This window comes from Apodemus sylvaticus, chromosome 21 (genome assembly GCF_947179515.1).
Source record: "Apodemus sylvaticus chromosome 21, mApoSyl1.1, whole genome shotgun sequence".
NCBI lineage: Eukaryota > Metazoa > Chordata > Mammalia > Rodentia > Muridae > Apodemus > Apodemus sylvaticus.
Window position 1 is genome coordinate 6,871,121 of NC_067492.1, and position 22,204 is coordinate 6,893,324.

The window sequence follows — 22,204 nt, forward strand, 5'->3', positions numbered from 1 at the left end:
ATGGGCTGAAGAGATGGCTCAGAGGTTAAGAGCACTGGCTGCTCTTCCAGAGGTCCTGAGTTCAATTCCCAGCAACTACATGTGTCTCACAACCATCTATAGTGGGATCTGGTGCCCTCTTCTGGTGTGTCTGAAGACACCTACAGCATACTCGTACACAAAATAAATAAATCTAAAAAAAAAAAAGACAGTTCCTCGTGTTGTGGTGACCCCTCCCACACACCATAAAATTATTTCATTGCTACTTCATAAGTATAGTTTTAGTACTCTAAGAATCATAATGAAAACATCTGTTATATCTGCAGGATATCTGATATGCAATCCCTATGAAAGAATCATTTAACTCGCATAGGGGTGGTGACCCACAGGTTGAGAACTGCTGCTCAAGAAGCAGGTCTGAATGAATTTCTGAACTTTCCCCATGTCTTAGCAGCACCCCTTCAGAGCCTTGTAGACACAGCTAGGCAAAGTTTAAACACTAGATGTCTGGGGAAAACCTGTATTTCGGGTGGTTTTGGAAAATTGATGGTTCTGAAGTGTGATTGATTAACTGTAGTCTGCTAGTGCCTTGAGGGTCAAAAGTGATCACACCATCGCTCCTGGTCCCTAAGCCTCTGCCCCTAACTCCATTCATTTCCCAGTGCAGCTGGGTCAGGGCATCCTGAACTTGGTGCAGCTGTACTGTACAGTTGTTGGCCCCTTTCATTCGTCTTTCCTATCCACCTCAATACGGAAGACTGAGCCAAACCAAGGCGGCTTGGGTGAGGTGCCTGTCACATGCAGGACTCAGACCTTGTCTGACCACCAATGGGACAGCAGGTGCTCTGGCAGCGTTTGCTACTGTCTATAGCACACTGACCAAGGTCAAGCCACACAGTGGGGGCAGGTCTGACTGGAAGCAGTCCCAAAGCCCCAAAGCAGACCACAGTGGGATGCCACTGTCCGATGCCATTGAAGTACAGTGTCTCTCCACTCCAACCACCAAGGCCTAGCCTGCGTGGCCGCCAGTGCCACAGTCCGGAACTCTGACAGCCCCCAGGGGGCGCTGCGCCATCACGGCTTGGAAAGCAAAGCGAAAGTTGCTCCAGCCACGAGGGGCGCAATTGCGCGTGGGTGCCACAGGGGGTCAGGGGAGTCAGGTCCTTGGGAATCTTCTTGTATTGCCCCCACCCCGGGTCCCAAGGAGAAGCGCCCCACGGGCACTGTGCGAGTGACTGCGCTGGGCTGCAAGGGGAGTTCGGGGGCGAACGGACCGAGGTCTCCGGGCCACCGGCACCAGCCAGGCCCAGAGGGCCGGCGTGCTCGCGCGCGGACTGCGCTGGGCAGCGAGGGGTGCCTGGGCGCGCCTGGCCGTCGGGGGAAGCGCGGAGGCGGGCACTCCAGGGAGGGCGGGGGCCGAGCTTATAAAGGCCCTCCGGCGGGAGCAGGGAGAGAGCCGCCAAGTCGCCGTCCGGCCCAGCTCCGCCTCCGCCAGCCGCCGTGAGTTCCGAACCGGGCGGGCTGACACCCCAGTGTGCGCGGGCTCCGGCCGTCGGGAACCAGAGGGCGCGGCCGGGCCGGCCGGCGATCTGAGATCGAGGCCCACGGGAGGTCGCAGCGGCGGCGGCGACGCGCCGCACGTGCGGAGACCCGCCCTGAGTGCCATGGCGCGCGGTTCCCCCGACCCTCGCACCTTGCTTTAGCCACGGCGGCGCGACCCCGGGCGGTCCCCGGGCCGCGGGGCATGGAGCCGCACGTGCTGGGCGCCGGGCTCTACTGGCTGTTGCTGCCCTGCACACTCCTGGCCGGTGAGTGGAGGGCGCGGGCGGGAAGGCTGCGTCCGCATACCCCGGCGCCGCGCCGCCCGGCCCCGCGAGGGTGGGTGCGCGCGGGCGAGCATAGGCGAGCAGATTCCGCGGGACTCGCGGCCCGGGGCGCCCGCATTCCAGAGGCGTGAGCGCGCTGGCGTCCTCGGCGGGCCCGGGCACCGGGTGGAAAGCCCGGCAGTCAGCGGCGAGGCGCGGGTCCCCGAGAGCCCCAGATAGGGCTGGGCGTCTCCGCGCGGGCTGGGAGGAGAGGCCCTGGCGAGGGGCTGTTAGTGTCTGCGATGTGAGGGGGAGCGCGACTTTCTCTTCTCTTTCGTGGTTAAGAAAAAAGAAAAACAGAAAAAAAAAATCAAACTTGCATCATGACTTCCTGACCAATCTGGGAGAAGGTGGCTTTCTGCCTGGAGCTTTTCAAGTCAGAAATTTCCTACCAGAACTAATGTTCCAGCCCTAGGCGCAGTCCTCAGTGTTCTTAGTCCTAGTTCCGAGGCTGGCTGGCTGTCCAATGTCTTGGAAAAGGCTCCTGTCTTCCTCGTGCCCTACTTGGTTACCTTCCAGAGGGACTGGGGCACAGGGCACCCCAGGAGGCTCTGCCTGATGTCAGAACTGGAGATCCCCTTCCGTGTCCCTTGCTTGCAAAGAGCTTCTCTCTGGTGTCATAGGTGCTGGGCCCCACTGCAGCTGTCCCAGACTTACCCAGGGTAGCGTGCCCAGCCCCTTCCACCTCCTGAAGCAGTCAGCACCCATCCACATATGACCTTCCTCAGGGTCTGATTAAGTCCGCCCACGGAGAGACAGTGAACCCACTGTGAAAGTTTGTCTGTCTCGTGAAAATTCATCTGTCGGAGGTGGGGGTGTGTGTACGATTCCCTCAGTCTCTGAGTGAGTGAGGGACACTGCTCACTCACCCTGTTTAGGGACGGGCTCCCGGGGAGTCAGGCAACCCAGGCAGACCCTACTGCGACTTCCACAAAGGAGTTTTGATTTGTAGGACCAAAATGTGGTGAGACGTTGGGGAATTTTTCAAGGCAGGAATCAATGAAAACCATTGAGCTCGGAAAAGGAGGGGCCAGCGGACACTGTCCTCGGCCCAGCCCGGACTTAGGAGAGCCAAGGTCTAGGGCCCACATTTGTGGCTTCTTTTCCTCACTGGCCTGTGGACCAGTGAATAAGCTGAATGGTGGGTGGGTGAGAATGTAGAAGACAGGTACCCTTCTTAAAGGGACAGTCTCAGCAGGACTGCTGCTTCTCGGGCTCCTTAACTGTCAGCGCTGCTTGGGGACAGGAAGAGCCTAGCAGGGAGTCAGTGGTCCAGTTGTGTGGGAAGAAAGGCTTCTCCGTTTTCATGGAAGAGGTCCTCTTCCACAGACAGGCCGTGCTTAAACAAAACTGGCAGACTTTTCTCTGACAGACCAGATGGTAAGTGTTTTCACATCATGAAATACTCTTGATACTCTTTCCAGCAGTTAAAGAAAAAAAAATTGCAAAAAACATTCTTAGCTCTTGGGCAGTACTGAAATTGACCGTAAGCTCGGGTCCAGCCTGCTGCTACCCGGAGCTTAGGACAGCCCCCAAGGATCAGTCGGGGCTCTGAGATCCCCTGGCTTTTCAGCTGTAGTGTGTGGCGGCAGAGGAAGAAGCCTCCAGTCTGAGTCTGGTTAGGATGTGAAGGAGGCTTTGCCAGCTCTGGGGGTTCCCACCCAGCCTGTGTGTTACTGTGTGTTAGTCACCTGGGGAGCTTTCAAAAGAATATTGATGACTAATGCTCCTGTCTTTCCTTAGGCCCAAACTGTCCCCCCAATAAAGTCCATTCATGAGCATATATCCAGGCACAGGCCACACCTACCTACCCTGACACTGAGCCTGGGTGTGGGCTTGGCCATCAACAGTTTTCTTTATGCCTGAGGAGGTGGGCAAGGGGCACGGAGCCAGCCAAGAGCTCTACGTGGTGACGTAGGAGATGCTGGCATCCTGCTCATTTCTATGGGTGTGGTCATCGCTGAGGGACCTCTTGCTGGAGGTGGGACATTCACTCCATCTTTTGTGAGGGCTCCCTTACCCTCCACCCTCTGAACAGTTTGAGTCCTGTGTTTTGGGAACAAGGTCTTCACAGGTTAGTCATCTTAAATGCTAGGTGCTGGCTGGCTCAGGCCTTCCTGAAGGTTTGAATCATCCTGGGGTGCGTAGCCTCTCTGTCACTCCCCTAAGAGGACGTCGGTCTGGAAAGTCAAGGGAGGTGATGCCCTAGTCCCCAGGGAATAGTGACCAAGCCAGGCAGACTTAACCTGGTGACCTGGAGACCTAGGCATCAGGGCCCAGGAGGGATGTTTTGTGCTTGGGAGAGAAAGGACCAGGTCTCCTGATTCTTGGCCTCACAGGGGGAGCAGGAACTTAAAATCTAAAGGAGAGCCAGGTAGTGAGAAAGCTCCCTCCTGTGCAGTGAAGAAGACCTGTGTGTGGTAAGCAACGTGGCCTCTGCTCTCTGTGCCCGCCATAGCATAGGAGGTACATCCGTGACAGAGTGGTAACTGGGCTTGACGGATTGTCTCTGAGAAGTATCACTGTTTACAGTGGGGGCCTGTCTGTCATGTCTTCCTTCCCAGAGTGTGTTCTCTGTCACCTGTGAGGCTGGAGGTGGGAAAGGTGGGATGCCAGGCTAGCCCTCCTACTCCCTTCAGACAGGAACTGGTCAGCCCTCTCAGTGGTCAGAGCTATTGTTGAAACTCAGGGCCAGAAAGAGCAGAAAGATGAGAGAGAACCGAGCCTTTCCTGCCACCAGTACTGCAGTCTTGGTAGCCACACAATGGGTGAGGTCCCGCTTCCCCCTGCAGCTGTGGGGGACTCCCTGCTGAGCCTTCAGTACCAAGGCCTGGCAGAGGGGTGGGACCCTGACACTGCTGAGTCTGGGAGGGAATGAGTAAGCAGGACAGGGGAACCCACTGGGTCCCAGCGTGTTTAGGGGGAGGAGCTAGGGACCTGAGAACTGAGGGAGATCCCCGTGTCACCATTTTCTCGTTGCAGGTGGTCACTGGCAGCCAGGGGGAGGGTCCTAAGGAGGAAGTGACCTTGCTGGGGTGGGCAGAAGTGCTGGCTTCTGATCCTGGCCCCAGGCAACTTCCTGGGCGGTGTCTCTGCCTGCTTGTACGGATGACACTGACTTGAAGTTTGCTCTCTGACTGTCAAGAGTTGGGGAGGGCTAGCCCTTCGATTCCATGGCTGGGCCCCATGGGAACCGCCTCGCTGTGCCTCTGAGATCCCCTTTCGGTTCTGTTACCTAGTCTAGAAGTGTAATTAGGTGTTTACTTTTTCATATACATTTTTGTTCTTGCTTCTTCTTTTTTTTTTTTCTTGGTTTTCCGGGTTTCTCTGTGTAGCCCTGGCTGTCCTGGAACTCACTCTGTAGACCAGGCTGGCCTCGAACTCAGAATTCCACCTGCCTCTGCCTCCCGAGTGCTGAGATTAAAGGCGTATGGGTGGGAAGGGGCAGCCCTGGGATGCCCATTGCCCTCTTTGCTGGCAGTTACCCAGTTCAGGTCACTAGGAGGACAAGGGAGTGGAGTATGTGCCACGGGTGGATGAGTTTGTGGGTGGAAGACAACAGCCAGTGCGCCAGTCCCTTCTCGCTCTGAACTCGCCTGGCCTTTAACCTCTTTCCAGGCCTCATCTCCCCATAAGTGGGCCTATAAAAACTTTAAGGCCACTTCCAGACTCTGATCTCCGGTCCCTGCGCTGTGATCTCACACCCAGGCTGGGGAGGTGGATAGGTCAGCTGCGTTTGGAGAAAGGCCAGTCCTTCATCCGGAGATTCCTCCTCCGCCTGGGTGGCTCGGGGGGCCCCCTCCCCCCAGTGCTTTCCCATGTGTGCAGCGTAATGTGTGATGGCCTTCAGCGGCTAAATCAGGTCCCTGGGGCTTCCCACTACTGTGATCCCTTCTGCACAGAGGACTCTTCTTAGGATAGGCAGGGGCTGGTGCCCTCATTTCTCATGCACAGGCCCTGTCTCTGAGGGGTCCTCTACCCTGCATGCAACACCAGGCTGCACTCCTGTGTGGCTCCCTGACCCCTCCAAGTTCATTCATGCGTCCCCTCATCGAGGTCTTGTGGGACATAGTGCTGGGTCGCAGCCAGGAGCCCGGTGCTGGTTCCAGGCCAGCGGTGCCTGGGCACGGGGTGGGGGTGGGGCGGGATTGATGTAAGAAGTAGCGGTAAGAGCGCTCACCTCTTCCTCACCAGGCCTGAGGGCACTGTGAGGCCCCGCAGCTGCTCATAGACGGAGAGAGGAGTAAAGGCACACCTACACCTACCAACAGGCTCCCCGCAGCTCCTCCACGGGGCCCCAAGACACCATCCAGCCCGGTGTTCCCCAGGAATAGCATCCAAAACAGAGCCCCAAATAGTGCCACCCCAAAGGACTCTCTAATAATGACACTCCAAATAGGTTTCTCCAGCGAATGCACCTTCTAAGTGGGGCGCCCCAGAGGGCCTTCCAAGGTTTGCTCCCTCCTTTTCTGGTCAGAACAGTGTGAGTGGACAGGGCAGATGCCCTAGCTGCCCGGTGCTGAGCTCCGAAGGCCTGGGAAGCAGCAAGAACTCAGGACAAGGCCATGAGTTGCAGGAAGAGGAGGGTATAGGATGGGGGCGGGGCCGGTCCAGAGGAAAGGATGGGTCACCAGGCCTGAGGATGAGGTCACCGTAGCATTCCAGAGCCCTCTGCCTCCTTAGAAGGGTGCCAGCCAGGGCTTGCTAAGTGGGGCGCTGCTAGAGTTGGTGTCCGTAGGACTAGGTGGGGCTGGGGAGCCCTCCATGTGCCTACCGCCACCCCGCCCCCTTTCCACCCCGCCCCCTTTGTAGAGAGGCTTCCAGGAGCAAGAGCAGGGAGTGGCCGCATGGGAGGGAGGCTGGGCAGCGCCTAAAGCTCCCCCCACAGTCGAGTTTCAATTCTAGTTGTCCCCTTATCTGTACAGTACATGGTCCATGACAAGCCTGTTTTGGTGACCAAAGCCTGTAATCCCAGCTCCCTTGGAGGTTGAGACAGGAAGATCATAGGTTCGAGGCCCGTATGGATCACTTATCAGACCCTGTAGAAAGAGCTGCTAGTGCAGCCCAGTGATAGGATGGTGGCCTGGGATGTATGAGACCCTGGCTTCTGTCCCCAGCACCAGGAAAAGCAAACAGAAAACCCTGGCGGACCTCTTGTGGTGTAGTCCATAAACCATTTTTTCCTAAAGCAAATACCTATGGTAGATGTTGGAAACCTGCCCTTGTACCAAACAAACTCTTGATGTAGTTCATTTTTCTATGCTGTAAGATCTAACTTACATATTAGGCACACAGGTTAACCTAATAGTTAATAATAAGATTAAATAATTACCACCATGTAGTGCATTAAAGTTTTGCTTTTTGGGTTTTTTGTTTTGTTTTGTTTTGTTTTGTTTTTTGAGACAGGGTTTCTCTGTATAGCCCTGGCTGTCCTGGAACTCACTCTGTAGAGCCTCGAACTCAGAAATCTGCCTGCTTCTGCCTCCCAAGTGCTGGGATCACAGGTGTGCACCACCACCGCCTGGCTGCATTAAAAGTTTTTTAAGCCAAGCAAGGTGGCACAAGCCTTTATTCCTAGCACTAGGGAAGCAGAGACAGACAGATCTCTGTGAGTTCAAGGCCAGCCTGGTTATAGGTGTCAGAGTTCCAGGACAGTCAGCACATGACATGATGAGACACTGCTTCAAAACAAACAAGCAAACAAACAAAGAGGTAAGGGTTAGTAAGATGGTTCAGTGGGTAAAGGCTCCCAAAACTTTGTATAAACCCCATGTACACACCACCCATACACACGCACACACACACACACACACACACAGAGAGAGAGAGAGAGAGAGAGAGAGAGAGAGAGAGAGAGAGAGAAATACATAAACAAAATATTTTTAAAACTTATGAAATGCATACTTCTGGAATTTTTCATTTAATACTTTTGGGCTGTGCCTGGGTGTGGCTCAGGTCAGCTGAGCATAAACTCCACCTGAACCCTTTGAATTTCCAACCGTCACCCCTATTCCCAGGAGGCCTTGGTCCTTCCTAGCTCTTTCTGGTCTCCGTGTGGGTGGCCTCTGCTGTCTGTCACCTACTGCTATGGTCTTGTCACCTCATCTCTTTTGTAGTTGGAATATCCGTGGTTGTTTCAGAGTTCTCCTTACTGCCTCCCTTTCAGTTATTCCTAGATTTCTGGCGTCAAGGGTCCCTCTGAGGTGATACTGGGTGGGTCCTATTGCATTTATGCATGAAAATCACAGGCTGTCCAGGTAGCCACTCCCGCTGGTCCCATGGAGAACTGGCCACCATGGGAGGCAAGCACCATCTTAAAGGGGACAAAGGGGCTGGAGAGATGGCTCAGCGGTTAAGAGCACAGACTGCTCTTCTGAAGGTCCTGAGTTCAAATCCTGGCAGCCACATGGTGGTTCACAACCATCAGTACAGCTACAGTGTACTCATATACATAAAATAAATAAATAAATCTTTAAAGGGGATAGGATAGCTGTCCAGTCAGACCAGCCTCTTGGGTGATATCAGATGCCTTAGCCAATATGTGCAGCCTCCCGATTCCCTGTAGCCATCCCAGGAACCCCTGCTGAGTGGGGTGGGTCCGTTTTTTTCTGGTATGTTTTAATAGCATAATTATAGGGGGTATTTTTGGTTCTCTCTAACGGGCTGACAGGGTCAGCCACGACTGTTTACCAGGCTGCAGTGTGCACGCTATTTTTCTCCCTGAGTATATATAGCTGGGACCATTTCTTCCCTGGGTTCAGGCTGCAGAGGCATGGTGGCCACCTCGGCCTCCTGTGGTTTTCTTAGCCGTGGAATGGGAGGCTAAAATGGGCCCCGGGAACAGCTGCTGGGCTCTGAGGAACGCGAAGCCGGGCCGGCCTCTCTCAGTTACTGCTCTGTCGCTGTGAAGAGATGCCATGGCCAAGGCAACTTAGAAATGTTTCAATTGGGGGCCTGCTTACAGCTTCAGAGGGTTAATGACCACCGTGGCAGGAAACACAGTGGTGCTAGAGCAGTATCTGAGAGCTTGCATCTGATCTACCAGGATAGGGCCAGAGAGAGCATGCAGCTGGGCCTGCTGTGGGCTTTGGAAACCCGGAGCCCACTCATGACACACTTCCAACAAAGCCACACCTCCTAATCCTTCCTATACAGTCCACCAACTGGGGACCAAATTTTCAAATATATATAAAATTGGCCTATGGGGGCCAATCTCATTCAAACTGCCATATTTCCTGTCCATCTCCCTGAACTGTACCAACAGAGTTCCTGCTCAGCTGGTAAAGGCCTTTTTTTTTAAAAGATTTATTTATTTATTATATGTAAGAACACTGTAGCTGTCTTCAGACACACCAAAAGAGGACATCGAATCTCATTACAGATGGTGGTGAGCCACCATATGGTTGCTGGGATTTGAACTCAGGACCTTCGGAAGAGCAGTCAGTGCTCTTAACCACTGAGCCATCTCTCCATCCTAGTAAAGACCTTAAGCAGGTGAGCATTAGGTTTTCTTCCTGCCACCTGGTTCTCCTGTGCCTAGAAGCTACCTTCATCCTCCAAGCCGAGGCCGTCCTTCCAAGAATCTTCAGCGGGAGTATTGAACTGCTAGGGAAGCCAACCCCAGGGTCTGCACTGAGAGCCTGTGCTTGCTGGGGACCCGAGGAGGAGGTGTGGGTCCCGAGGTGGGCTTTGGAGGCTGCGAGCATAGGGTTTGGTGTTCCCCTCCTGGAACCCCCGAAGCCTGCTGTCCGTCTGCTGACACCCCGCACCCCAACCCCAGCAGGTGTGCCTGCCTCTGCTGGGCTCCAGCCTGCTCCCCGCCCTTCCTCTCTCTCATTTACTTGATTTCTGTTTATGGTTAAAACACTGTTTAACAGAAACATCCCGACAGCATGACAGCATTCCAGGGAGTTTTAAAAGGGAAGGGAGGGAGCTGGACACAGATGATGGCTCGGCAGCCAGGAGCGTGGACCGCTCTTGCGGAGGACGGACGGACGGAGATTCAGCTCTGAGCGCCCACACTGGGCCTCTCTCAGACTCATCCACGACCCTAGACCCAGAGACTCAGACATCCTCTTTGGGGCTTTAAGGGCCCTCATGCGTACCTCCTGCCTTCTCCCACTTGAACATTCTGTAGACCAGGCTGGCCTCGAACTCACAGAGATCCTCCTGCCTCTGCCTCCCAAGTGCTAGGATAAAAGGCATGTGCCACCGCCGCTTGGCTTCCTGCATGTACACGTAAATTAAAAATAAAGCGAGATCTTTAAAAGGGAGATGAGACCATCCACTAGCCTGACGGCTGTTTTTATCTTTCCTTTCCCTCGCCAGCATGTCTGAGGGCTGGTGACACTAATGACCCTCATGGCCCCTGCACGTTCTGTGCTGAGTTCTGTACTAAGCTCTCTGTCCTCTGTAGGGTTTTTCTTGTCCTATTTGGGCAGGTTATCCCAGTTGGCCCAGATCCCTCAGGATAGCTGAGTCCTCCCAGTCCTGGCCAGCCTCCTGTTACCCACATCACCTTCAGCGAGATGCAGCCTTCCGCAGCCTCGCAGGCTGCGGCCCATTGCCCAGCCCTGTCTCCTCCGTCGGAGTGGGGCCAGGACTGTTTTCCTCCCCTCTGATGGAGTCTACCTTGAGTCTCTTGGGTGCAAGCTTTCTTCCAGCTCCATGGGGATCCAGGCCCTCCTGCCTGTGCTGCTGAGGCCTGTGGTACCCACTGCTCTCCCTGCCTTCTCAAGCACACACCAGTGTCCTTTCCTCCAAGCAGGTCCCGTGAGAAGCATTGCCTACTATGAGAGCCTTGGACCTGTGGCTTTCTAGGCTCGCCTGTCTCCCCAAGCCGTGGTGGCAGGTGGCCGGTGGGAGAGTGACCTCTAAGGGGGCAAGGCCTTGCTGCTTTTTTTCAAGTTTATTTTTGTATTTGAATGTGCATGTATAAGCATGTTTGTGTGTGTGTGTGTGTGCGCGCGCGCGCGCGCGCGTGCAAACATATATGGATATCAGAGGGCAACCTCAGATATTGGTCCGCACCTTCCACCTTGTTTGAAGCAAGGTCTATCTTGTTTGCCACTGCAGTGTGTCCTCCCGGCTAGTTGGATTGTGAGCTTCTGGAAGATTCTCCTGTCTCTGCCTCTCTCATTCCAGGAGTGCTGGGATCACAGACATGTACCACAGGATAAGCACTCAGGCTGTCAGGCTTTCGTGACAAACACTTATCCACCAAGTCTCCACAGCCCAGGCAGCCAGCTTGCCTTTTGGTTTTGATTTTCGAGACCGTTTCTCTGTGTAGCCCTGGCTGTCTTGTAACTCACTCTACAAACCAAGCTGGCCTCAAATTCACAGATTCACCTGCCTCTGCTCCCCTAGTGTTGGATTAAAGGCATGTGCCACCACCACTAGCTAAGCCTGTTTCTAAGGAGACTGTAGTAGGATGTTTAGCATAGTTGGGGTACGCAGTCCTTGCTTACCGCCAGAGTTCAGAGTTCTGCCATCAGCCCTGCCCTTCAGCCCTAGCTGTATCCTGTCAGCAATTTCCCTGCTCTGCCTTCCTGGGTGGGTCCCCAAGGGTGTCCTTCCAGACATGTCCCTCATCCAGGGCTAGGTCACTTTGTCCCCACCCCCCCTCGCCTCCCCCCTCCAGTATCTCCTCACCTGTCCTCTTCCTCCAGATGTCTGGTCACTGTCCTCATCATTCTCTTGGCAAATGTATCTGGAAGACCTGCTCTGCCCCAGCCTGTCTGGGGCTCTGGGGTCCCCCACCACTGCCGTGTTGTCTTGCACCTGAGCACTGCGGCCTGCACAGAGCCCTGAGTGTTAGCAGCACCAGCGGAACCCGAAGTTCGGTCACACTGCCTGGTGAGGTCCAACAGCTGAGGATTTCCAAACAACCATCCCAGAACCAGACAGTGAAGGGACCCCCACGCTGCCCTCCTGCCCCAGCTGCCTTGCCTGCATCTGCACTTCAGAGAGCCCTCGGGTCACGAGCGAGCTCTCTGTCATCTTTGCTCAGGCAGGGCTGAGCTGCTGTGTGGTACTGTTCCCTTTTTGTGTTTTTATTCAAGGTCTCACTGTGTAGCCCAGGCTGTCCTGCAGCTCCAAATCCTTCTGCCTCACGCTCCACAGACACAAAGTTTACTGTTCTGTTTGTGTCCTGGAGTAGCTGTGGGGAGAGGACTTCTCGGGTGCACAGGGGAAGAGGGTGTGTGCACAAACTCAGAGACACCTCGAGCCTCTAGACCCTGGTGCCCACAGCCTGCGTGCAAGTTGCTGAAGGGGGCGCGCCTGTGGCTTCAGGTTGCTTTCTGTGGATGCCTTGCTTGCTGAGCGGGCCCTCAGGCCCAGCATGTGATCCTTACTGACTTCATTGTGTCTCCTTATATCTTTCAACCATTTAAAAAAATTGGGTATCTTCTGTTTTGGTTTCTCTTTCTTTCTTCTGATGTGTGTGTGTGTGTGTGTGTGTGTGTGTGTGTATGTGTTTATGTATGTGTGTATGTGTGTGTGTGTTTATGTATGTGTATATGTGCATGTGTGTGTGTGTTCATATATGTACACAGGTGTACAAGGAGGTCAGAGGTCAACCTCAAACATAGGTGTTTGTCCTAGAAGCTAGCCACCTTCTTTTCTTTCCTTTTTTAAAAAAGATTTATTTATTTATTATATATAAGTATACTATAGCTGTCTTCAGACACACCAGAAGAGGGCATCAGATATCATTAGATGGTTGTGAGCCACCATGAGGTTGCTGGGATTTGAACTCAGGACCTCCGGAAGAGCAGCCGGTGCTCTAACTGCTGAGCCATCTCGCCAGCCCCCAGCTTCTTTTCTGAGAGAATGCTAAGTAACCTGTAACTGTCCAGTTAGACTGCGACTGCAGGAGGCCAGGAAGCCCCAAGAAGCGACCTGTGGCTGTCCCCCTAGCACTGGTGTGCACTACTACACCCAGCTTTAGACTGTCTCATTTATTTTTTTACACAAGAATCACCATAAAGCCCTGGCTGGACGGGACCTTGCTGTATAGAGTAGGGCAGCGGCACTCTCACAGAGCTCCGTCTGCCTCTGCCTCTCGCACTGGGATGAAAACACTCACCGGTAGCCACCCCAGGCTACCCAGCTTTTTAAACATGTGGGCTCGTGAGACTGAGCTCAGGTTCTGCTCACGGCACAATCTTTCAGCTGAGTTATCTCCTCAGCCCTGTTTTCAGTTTTGAGACAGGGCCCTCTGCAACTCAGGCTAGCCTCAAGCTTCCTGTGTAGCCAAGGATGTTCCCTGACTCCTGACCTTCCTTTTGTATGCTGGGATTCCATGTGTGTGCCGCCGTGCCTGGTTTATATGTCACTAGGGATTGAACCAGGGTTACATGCGTGCTGGGTAATGAGATGATCGTCCGGGCTGTATGCTGAGCGCCATGTGAGACAGGATATCCCCGAGTAGCCCAGGCTAGCCTCAAACTCTTGTGCCCATTCCCAAGGGCTGGCACTACATGCCCGTGTGTGCCATCTGGCCTCCTTTAATTTTGACCCTTGGGGTTGTTATAAATTTGACATTGAGTGTTTTTCTGTCTGCATGGCACACCAGTTTCAGTATTCATGGTGTCATGTTAGGGGCAGGCCCTGACCTGTGCGACTGTTGTCTGCTCTGTGTAGATGGCTGTCTTTCCACAGAATGTTTTTCACTCTTTACCCATGTGGCTCCCCCTTCTTTGCTGTGTGGCTGGACCTTGGCTGTCCTGCCGACCACCTGCCTGGGTGCCTTACAGAATGTCCCGCCCCATCACCACCCTACCCCACCCCATCCACCTGCTCAGCCTTCAGTCAGTGGGTCAGCTTCACACCCTGGGGTCTCGTCCTGCCTCAGAGCAGCTGCTCCTACGTTCTTGCATTCCTGTTCTGGTTCACAGGCCTGACCAGGGCCCTTGTTCATTCTGTCCTTGCAACACGGCCTCCTTGGTCTGCCCGGACCTGGGGCCTTGTGTGTTGGTGTCTTGACCCCTCTGGTCCTTGTTCCCAGAGGTTGCCATGGCTACCTCTGTACCCTGCCTTCTTTCCCTACTTTGCACTGAGTCTGAGAAGACCCCAGGCATCAGTCTGAAGGGTAGGGTAGTTCCTGTGCTTGGCAGATGCTGCACCAGGGGTCTACAAGGTGTAGGTGTGGCTTACTCTAATAACCAATGTCCTGTGGATCCTCTAGGGAGCCCAAGCAGTCCATGGCCCCCAGGCTCCTCAGAGGCTGTGTGCTAACCAGCCGAGTTGTCCTTCAGTCCTCCGTCCCTGTCCTTATCTGGAATGGCATGCCTTGTGGGATCTGGGTGCAACTTCTTGCTTCCTTTTCTGCCTCCAGAATCCAGCTTGGCCCTTGGCTGGCCCTAGAGGGCTGGCCCTGTTCCTGCTCCACTGTGTGGAGGAGGCTGGACCTACTGCGTGAAGCTTGCACCTGGGGATGGTAGCTGGACCTTGCAAAACTGCAGCCCCGTGTTACATTCCTGCCTGCCTGTGCCCAGCGTCATGCATCTGTGGTTTCTTGTTTATATTGCTTACAGGGGTCAAGGAAGGCTAGGAGTGGCCATCCTGTAGGTGGGAGAGAATGTCAGCAGAGGCCAGGATGAGGTGACGAGGTGGCTGTTGCTCTAGGTCTCAGAGGTCACACCTGTCTAGTCTTGCCTGGTGACATGGTCTCGTGGTGACCGCATTCTAAGCTGTCCTAATTTCATTTCTGTGGCTGTGATAAAAGATCCAGACCAAAAAGCAACTTAGGGAGGAGACAGATTTATCTTTAGCTCCTGGTTCCAGGTTACAGTTCGTCACTGGAGGGATGTCACCGCAGCAGGAACTCGAGACAGCAGGTCACATCACCTGGACACAGTCCAGGACCTTCTGCCTCGGGAATAGTGCTGCCCACAGTGGGCTGGGTCTTTCCCACAGCAATTAATAATCAAGTCAATCCCCGCAGACATACCCACAGGATAACCTCACGTAGACAACTTCTCAGTTAAGACTTTCTTCCCAGGTGATTGATTCTAGCTTCTGTCACGTTGACAGTTAAAGCTAGCCATCACACAGACCTTATCAGTGGCCACAGACCTTCCCAGCTAGGGGAGGAAAGCTGGGTAGGCCCTAATCTCCGAGGATCAGGGGTGTGGGGTAGAGGCTCCCAGTTCTGTGGGAACAGAGACCTAAGAAAGCGGTTGGTGATCAAGGCGGTACTGCCTGGGGGAGGCTTGGCGGAACCGAAGCCCTAGGCTGCCTTCCTGGAGCAGCCGACTGGCTGGGTGACCTCCGTCAAGGGCCTCCTGCATCAGTTTCCAGTTCTCACAGTGAAAACAGGCCTGGAGAGTAGATACCTGAAGTGTGGGGTGGGGGTCAGCTCTGCGTGGTGGTCAGGGCTGCTGTGGTGACACGTCCCTGGCCTGCTCTGGATCCTCTTTCTGACAGCTTAGGTAGACGGCAGGTATAGGTCTCCTTTGCAGCCTGTTGTTACACTGACGGTCAGTGGTCACCCCCTACCTTCTGGGACTCTATCCTTCAGCCTGTGGAAGTACCAGCCACTGTCTTGGTTGCACACTCTTGGGTGAGGCTGGGTTTCTGCCGGACCACATAGCAGGGGGTCTACACTCCTGTGCTTCTGACTTTCAAGACAAGCTCCTCCGCGTCTCCCACCTCTCCCACCTCTCCCCTTGACGCATAGTGTGTGGGCAGATGTCTCCCATTACCTGCAGTCAGGTCCCTCAGCGCCTTTCCTGCATCCTCCAGCTCCTCCACGGCTAAGTAAAGCACAGGGCTTGAAGCCAAACTAAAGCTCCTGCTGTGTCAATCTGAGAGACCCTGGTGACTGGAGACAGCTTGGCCTTGGGGCCGTGGGAGGAGCCAGAATCAGTGCTCTAAGGATAAGGAACTCTAAGCTCCTAGGAGCGCCTGGACGAGCAGGCCGAGTTACATTCCAGAGATGACGGGCCCTTCCAGAGAGGCCAGTGAGGAAGCACAGGTACTCCTGGCCCCAAGTACGGCTGCAGTGTTGAGACAGAGTGATCCTTCTCACTCACTGGCCCTGTCAAGTGGCCTCAACTGCTTAGAGTTTTGCTTTGGGCGGTGATGGTGGTGGTAATAGACCTGGGTGGGGACCTCAGGAGATGGTGATGAGGTGAGGTAGGTGTCGCCAACCGTCTTATGGGGCAAAAAAGTGAAGACTTCACCGCTCTGTCAGACTCCGGCTCAGGTGCCTCCCTGAGGTACTTTAGATCACACAGCCCACCTACGTGTGGTCAGGGCCTGGTGTCAGGAATCAAAGGGCGTCTGTTCCCCATGCTAAATCTCCAGGTCGCTCAGGATTGAGCCCTTGTATTTGATTATTTGTGAAGTCTTCACGGAACTATGTTCTGAGTTACGTTAGCTTGGGGGGAGGGTGGCGCTAGCCACAAGAGCTCCCCTGGGCTATGTAGACCCAGCATTTTAGACCTGTGGCTGATAGTGCTGTGTAATGGCTTCGTCCTGCAGGGTAGGAAGAGGACAGTTCCAGGCTCAGCCTCCTGTTGTCCCCCTGTCCATAGACGTCCTGACTCTTGGCTGTGCCACAGGATGCCTCTGGGCAGTCTACAGAGCTTCTCTGAGTTCTGAACTCTTCGTCTTTAAGAAAAAGAATAAATTAACATAATCTTTGTGGGGTTTTTTTTGTTTGTTTTTTGTTTTGTTTTTTTTTAATTTGCATCCAGGGCCAGAGCGTGGCTCAGAGGTTAAGAGCACTCTTTGCTCTCCTAAAGGACCTGAGTTCAGTTCCCGGCTCTCACATCAAGTGCTCACAGCCGGCTGGGAGGCATCCAGTGCCTTCCGGCCTCCACTCCTGTGCATATATAGAGGCACACATATAACACATAATTCAAAGTAGATTTGAAAACTTAAACTGGCACATAAGGTATTAATTATCATTAGATGTCACTATTGTATATTTTTGAACAAACTGAGGTTTGTATTTTTTTTAGGGGGGAGTGGAGAGGTAGAGAATTTTGTTTTGTTTTCTTAGTTTTTCAAGACAGGGTTTTTCTTTGTAATAGCCCTGGCTGTCCTGGAACTCACACTGTAGACCAGGGTGGCCTTGAACTCATAGAGATCCTCTGTCTAAGTGAGCACTACCACTCCTGGCTAAACTATGTTTTAGCAAATTCTCCTCCCCCATGATTAGATGTTGTATATCTATCTACCTATATATCTATTTATTTTTAAATATTTATTATATGTGAGTACACTGTAGCTGTCTTCAGACACTCCAGAAGAGGGAGTCAGATCTCATTACAGATAGTTGTGAGTCTCTGTGTGGTTGCTGGGAATTGAACTCAGGACCTCTGGAAGAGCAGTCAGTGCTCTTAACTGCTGAGCCATCTTTCCGGCCCCAATTATATTTATTTTATATGTGTGTTTGCACGTGGAAGTCAGAGGACAAGTTGGGGGAGTCAGTCTTACTCCCACCTTGGGAGGTCCTGGGGATCGAACTTGGGCTGTCAGGCTTGGCAGCAAGCACCTCTGTCCTCTGAGCCATCTTGTTAGCCATGAACCCTTCATCCTTGGAAGTGGGACGGCCATCTGGGCATGGCAGCTCACATCTATAATAGCAGCCCGTAGGAGGCCAAGGCAGAAGGGTTGTTGCTAATTTAAGGCCAGCCTGGACTACCTAATTCCAGGTCAGCCTGGGCTACAGTGTGAGACCTTGACTCAAAAACAACAACAAAGCAGGCAGTGGTGGTGCACGCCTTTAATCCCAGCACTTGGGAGGCAGAGGCAGGTGGATTTCCGAGTCTGAGGCCAGCCTGGTCTTCAGAGAGTTCCAGGACAGCCAGGCCTATATAGAGAAACCCTGTCTTGAAAAAACCCAAAAAACCAGCTGGGTGTGGTGGCACACGCCTGTAATCCCAGCACAGAAAGAAAGAAAGAAAGAAAGAAAGAAAGAAAGAAAGAAAGAAAGAAAGAAAGAAAGAAAGAAAGAAAGAAAGAAAGAAAGGAAGGAAGGAAGGAAGGAAGGAAGGAAGGAAGGAAGGAAGGAAGGAAGGAAGGAAGAACAAAAAACCAACAACAACAAAACTGTATGCCTTTAATCCCAACACTCAGGAGATGTAGGTAGTGGTTCTCTGAGTTCAAGGCCAGCCTGGTCTACATAGTTTCAGGACAGCTAAAGCAATATAGTGAAACCCTGCCTACAAACAAACAATCAAACAATAGCAAGAAAACAAAAGCAGTGTCTGCTGCACTACACCGGATACCCCTCAGCTCCTGTGGGGCTGAGTGTTGGCCAGCGGTCCCTGGAGCAATTGTTCAGCACTGCAACTATTCGGTGGTAGAGATTCGCTCCCCCAGCCGGTCTTTCTAAAGTCTTCAGATGTAAGCTGACCAGCTGTACTGCTTGGCCTCCGCACCTCTCGGGGGACAGCCCTGCAGGTTCCGTGGGTGGAAATGCCTTATGAAATCCGATGTGAGGGAGGCAGGGCTGGTGCACGGCCGGATATTTCACTCTGTGGGCCAGATTACAGCTGTAGGGAGCTGTGCATCTCGGAGGGCAAAGGTTAGCTATCTACTCACACATTGCCTGTTGGGCCTGTTGGTGGTTTGTCCCTTGGAGCATTCTGTTGGCTGGCCAGGTGAGGAGAGCATCTGGGTGTCTCCAGGAGACAGGGGTGATGTTAGATGTCTGTTGCTGGGTGCCCTTATAGGCAAGTTACATAGCTTTTCTTTTTTCTTTTTCTTTTGTTTTTGTTTTTGTTTTGTTTTGTTTTGTTTTTTGAGACGGGGTTTCTTTGTGTAGCCCTGGCTGTCCTGGAACTCACTCTGTAGACCAGGCTGGCCTCGACTTCAGAAATCCGCCTGCCTCTGCCTCCCAAGTGGGGATTAAAGGTGTATGCCACCACTGCCTGGTTACATAGCTTTTCTTTTCTTTTCTTTTTTTCTTTTCTTTCTTTTTTCTTTAAAGATTTATTTATTTATTTAATGCATATGAGTACACTGTAGCTGGATGGTTATGAGCCATCATGTGGTTGCTGGGAATTTGAATTCAGGACTTCTGCTCGCTCTGGTTGGCCCTGCTCTCTTCGGCCTAAAAATTATCCTAAGTACACTGTAACTGTCTTCAGACACATCAGAAGAGGGCGTCAGATCTCATCACAGATGGTTGTGAGCCACCATGTGGTTGCTGGGATTTGAACTCAGGATCGGCAGAAGAGCAGTCAGTGTTCTTAGCCGCTGAGCCATCTCTCCAGCCCCATAGCTTTTCTATAGTTTGAACCCTTCATCTTTTTTTTTTTGTTTGTTTGTTTTTTGTTTTGTTTTTTGGATTTTTGGTTTTTTCAAGACAGGGTTTCTCTGCATAGTCCTGGCTGTCCTGGAACTCACTCTGTAGGCCTGGCTGGCCTCGAACTCAGAAATCCGTCTGTCTCTGCCTCCCAGAGTGCTGGGATTACAGGCGTGCACCACCACCACCCGGCTCCCTTCATCTTTAAAAATGGGCTTGGACCAGTGAGATGCCTCAGTGGCTAAGGGTATTCTCTGCCAAGTCTGATGACGACGACGTCCTTGCTCAGGGAACACAGCTCAGGGATCGGAGGCGGAACTGACTGTTAGAAGGAGCAGGGCCGGGCCACCCTGTATGCCTTTATCCACGTTGAGGCCTTCTGGCTGAATGTCTGTGGGCAAGTCCTGCTCTGAGCTGGTCTATACCACATTGTCATAGCAGGTGCTGGCCTTGGCCTTACAGCTCTCAGGCCTGGGGAAGCTGAGTAAGGATCTGTCCACGGGGTGTGGCCAGCTGCAGGGTAGGTGGGTCTGCCTGGCTTTAGCTTCAGGCTGAGACATGCTAGGTGAGCTGAGCGCTGGCTGCCGCTTCCCTCTGGGCTTAGCAGGTGAAGACCGAACCATGCATGCATCTTTCTTTGAAAGGGAAAGTGGTGGGTAGACGGTCAACCGTAAGGGCGAGTGCTATCTCTGACCCAGCAGGAAGGATGCAGGAGGTGTCCGGCTCCCTTTGCTGAGGCCTGACTGTGAATTGATGGCTGCAGCTGGTCTTAGAGGACACTGTATGACAGATGAAATATAGATTTTTGTTTGTTTTTGTTTTTCTATCCTGCTCACTCTGTAGACCAGGCTGGCCTGGAACTCAGAAATCCACCTGCTTCTGTCTCCCAAGTGCTGGGATTAAAGGCATGCGCCACCAATGCCCAGCTGAAATATAGATTTTTAAAAAGGTATTAATTCAGGAATACCGGAAGGGTGTGGGCACTAGCTGTGGGAAGTTTAGAAGTGCCCAGCCATTGGCTGTAGGACAATTCTTTATTACCAATCAAAGCCAGCTTGGGGCAGGCACCCTCAGCGTCTGGTAGTGCAACTTTTGGGAGCTGAATTAAGACAAATCATTAGGGGACTGGAGAGATGGCTCAGCGGGTAAGAGCACTGACTCTCCAGAGGTCCTGAGTTCAAAATCCCAACAACCACATGGTGGCTCACAACTATCCGTAATGAGATATGACGCCCTCTCCTGGTGTGTCTGAAGACAACTACAGTGTACTTACATATAACTATAAATTATACATATGACAAATCATTAGAACCAATTCCCAGCATATGTCTGATATTGGGGTGTGAATAGGACCCAGAGACCCCAGTGATCTATCCCTTGCCCTCTGCCCACACTGCCTTCAGTAGCAGCAGTGTGTGGCAACCTCATTAGCCAGTCCCTCCCCTCTGTCTGTTTAAGGAGTAGAGGTAATTGCGGCCTGCCCTAGCCTCCCCCCTCTCCCGCCGCATAGGTGTCTTGCTGTGGAGCCCTTTAGGAAGCCCACCTGTCCTTCCTGTTACCCCTGCAGCCTGGCCCTGCAGCCTGGCCCAGGGGAAGCCCTGGTTCTGTTGTCTTTAGGCCTTTTCCTTCCTGCGAAGAGGCTGAGCTCAGCCTTGACCCTTCACAGTGACCCTCCGAGGCCCACAGGAAACCAAGGAAGGCTCTTTGTGGTCAAAAGCCATGGGAGTCAAGAGTCAATCTCAGAATCCCGTAGCCCGGTGTTTCCAGGGCTGCTCAGAGATTCAGCAGCCTCACCTGCACGTCGGCTCAGAGAACAGCCTCTGGGAGGTGAGGAAGGAAGCTTGGGGCTTGGGGCTGGAGAGATGGCTCAGCAGTTAAGAGCACTGATTGCTCTTCTGAAGATCCTGAGTTCAAATCCCAGCAACCACGTGGTGGCTCACAACCATCCGTAATGAGATCTGACGCCCTTTTCGCCTCCTTCTTGTGTGTCTGAAGATAGTTACAGTGTACTTATATATAATAAGTAAATCTTTAAAAAAAAAAAAAAGGAGGCCTGGTGCAGTTCAGAACCAACAAGATAAGCTGTCAGCATGTCACAGTACGTGCAGTGACTCTAGTTTGGTAGTCTTTAAGGCACATAGAATTGTTGGACACAGCTGGGTCCCAGGAATACACAATGACTAGTACCTCTGATCTGCCTGCCCTGAGTGGCATCCCCAGGTGGCAGCTGTCCCCATCCCTAGACCCTCTGAGGCCGTGTGGGACAAAGTCTGGTCCAAGCTTGGGCTGAGGGTAAAAATCAGCCTGCATTTCACTGGTAGGGAGGCCCACTGACGCGGCTTCTCCCCGGGAGGGGAGGGTGTGGCTCAGATGGAACTCCACCTTCCAGGGTGGGACTGGCAGGGAGGGTGGCCACTCTGGACACTGGGCACAGGGGCCTGACTCTATGGGGCTGACAGTGAGGCCTCTGGAGACCCCCGGGGGATGTCTGCTGCTGGCTTCACCATCAGGAATTAGATTAGTTTTCCATAAAAACAGGATGTGGCGGGAGGAGGACTGCCCGCCCGACATTTCTCTCACTCCTTTTTCCAGGAACTGAACATATAGCCTTTGGCCAGCACCGTCCCTGTCCCCACCCTGCCTGCCTGTGCAGGGAACAGCCCGCACTCCGCTCTTAAGTGGTTTCTTAATCAGCTCCTCCTGCTGGCCAGGGGAAGCCTCTGTGGGGATACTATGGCAGTGGTCAAAGGACAGACAGGGTATAGCGTGGGAGGAAGGTTTGGATCACTGAGGGTGACTGACCTCCTTGTGCCCCGGGGCCGAGGACACATCACTGGGCACAGAACTGGGGTTCTTGGGTCCTTCCTGTGAGCCTCTAAGGTCAGAGAATCAATGCCTGCAGTAAGCCGCCAGGGCTTTGCTGAGGAAGAGTCTCCAGGCCTTGGCCTGAACCTGGGGAAAGTTACAGAAAGTGACGTGTGCAGGCTCCCGTCCATGTTCGGAGAGTCCGGCCATTTGATGGGAGCACGGGGCGAGTTGGGTTCTGTTCTGTGGCTCGCAGGTCCCACGAGAGAAGCCAGTGGGAACAAGTTCC

The 22,204-nt window shown here is 53.2% G+C and overlaps 1 protein-coding gene across 3 annotated transcripts in view; it reads left to right on the top strand.

The window, feature by feature from the left end:
* Positions 1–1,694: 1,694 nt before the first annotated feature.
* Positions 1,695–22,204, top strand: part of Piezo1 (piezo type mechanosensitive ion channel component 1) — a 69,029-nt gene continuing 48,519 nt past the window's right edge. For all 3 annotated transcript variants that reach the window (XM_052166765.1, XM_052166767.1, XM_052166766.1), the window contains exon 1: positions 1,695–1,787. In XM_052166765.1, coding sequence (XP_052022725.1) covers positions 1,724–1,787 — 64 coding nt within the window. In that variant the 5' untranslated portion in view covers positions 1,695–1,723. The remainder of the gene's footprint in view (positions 1,788–22,204) is intronic.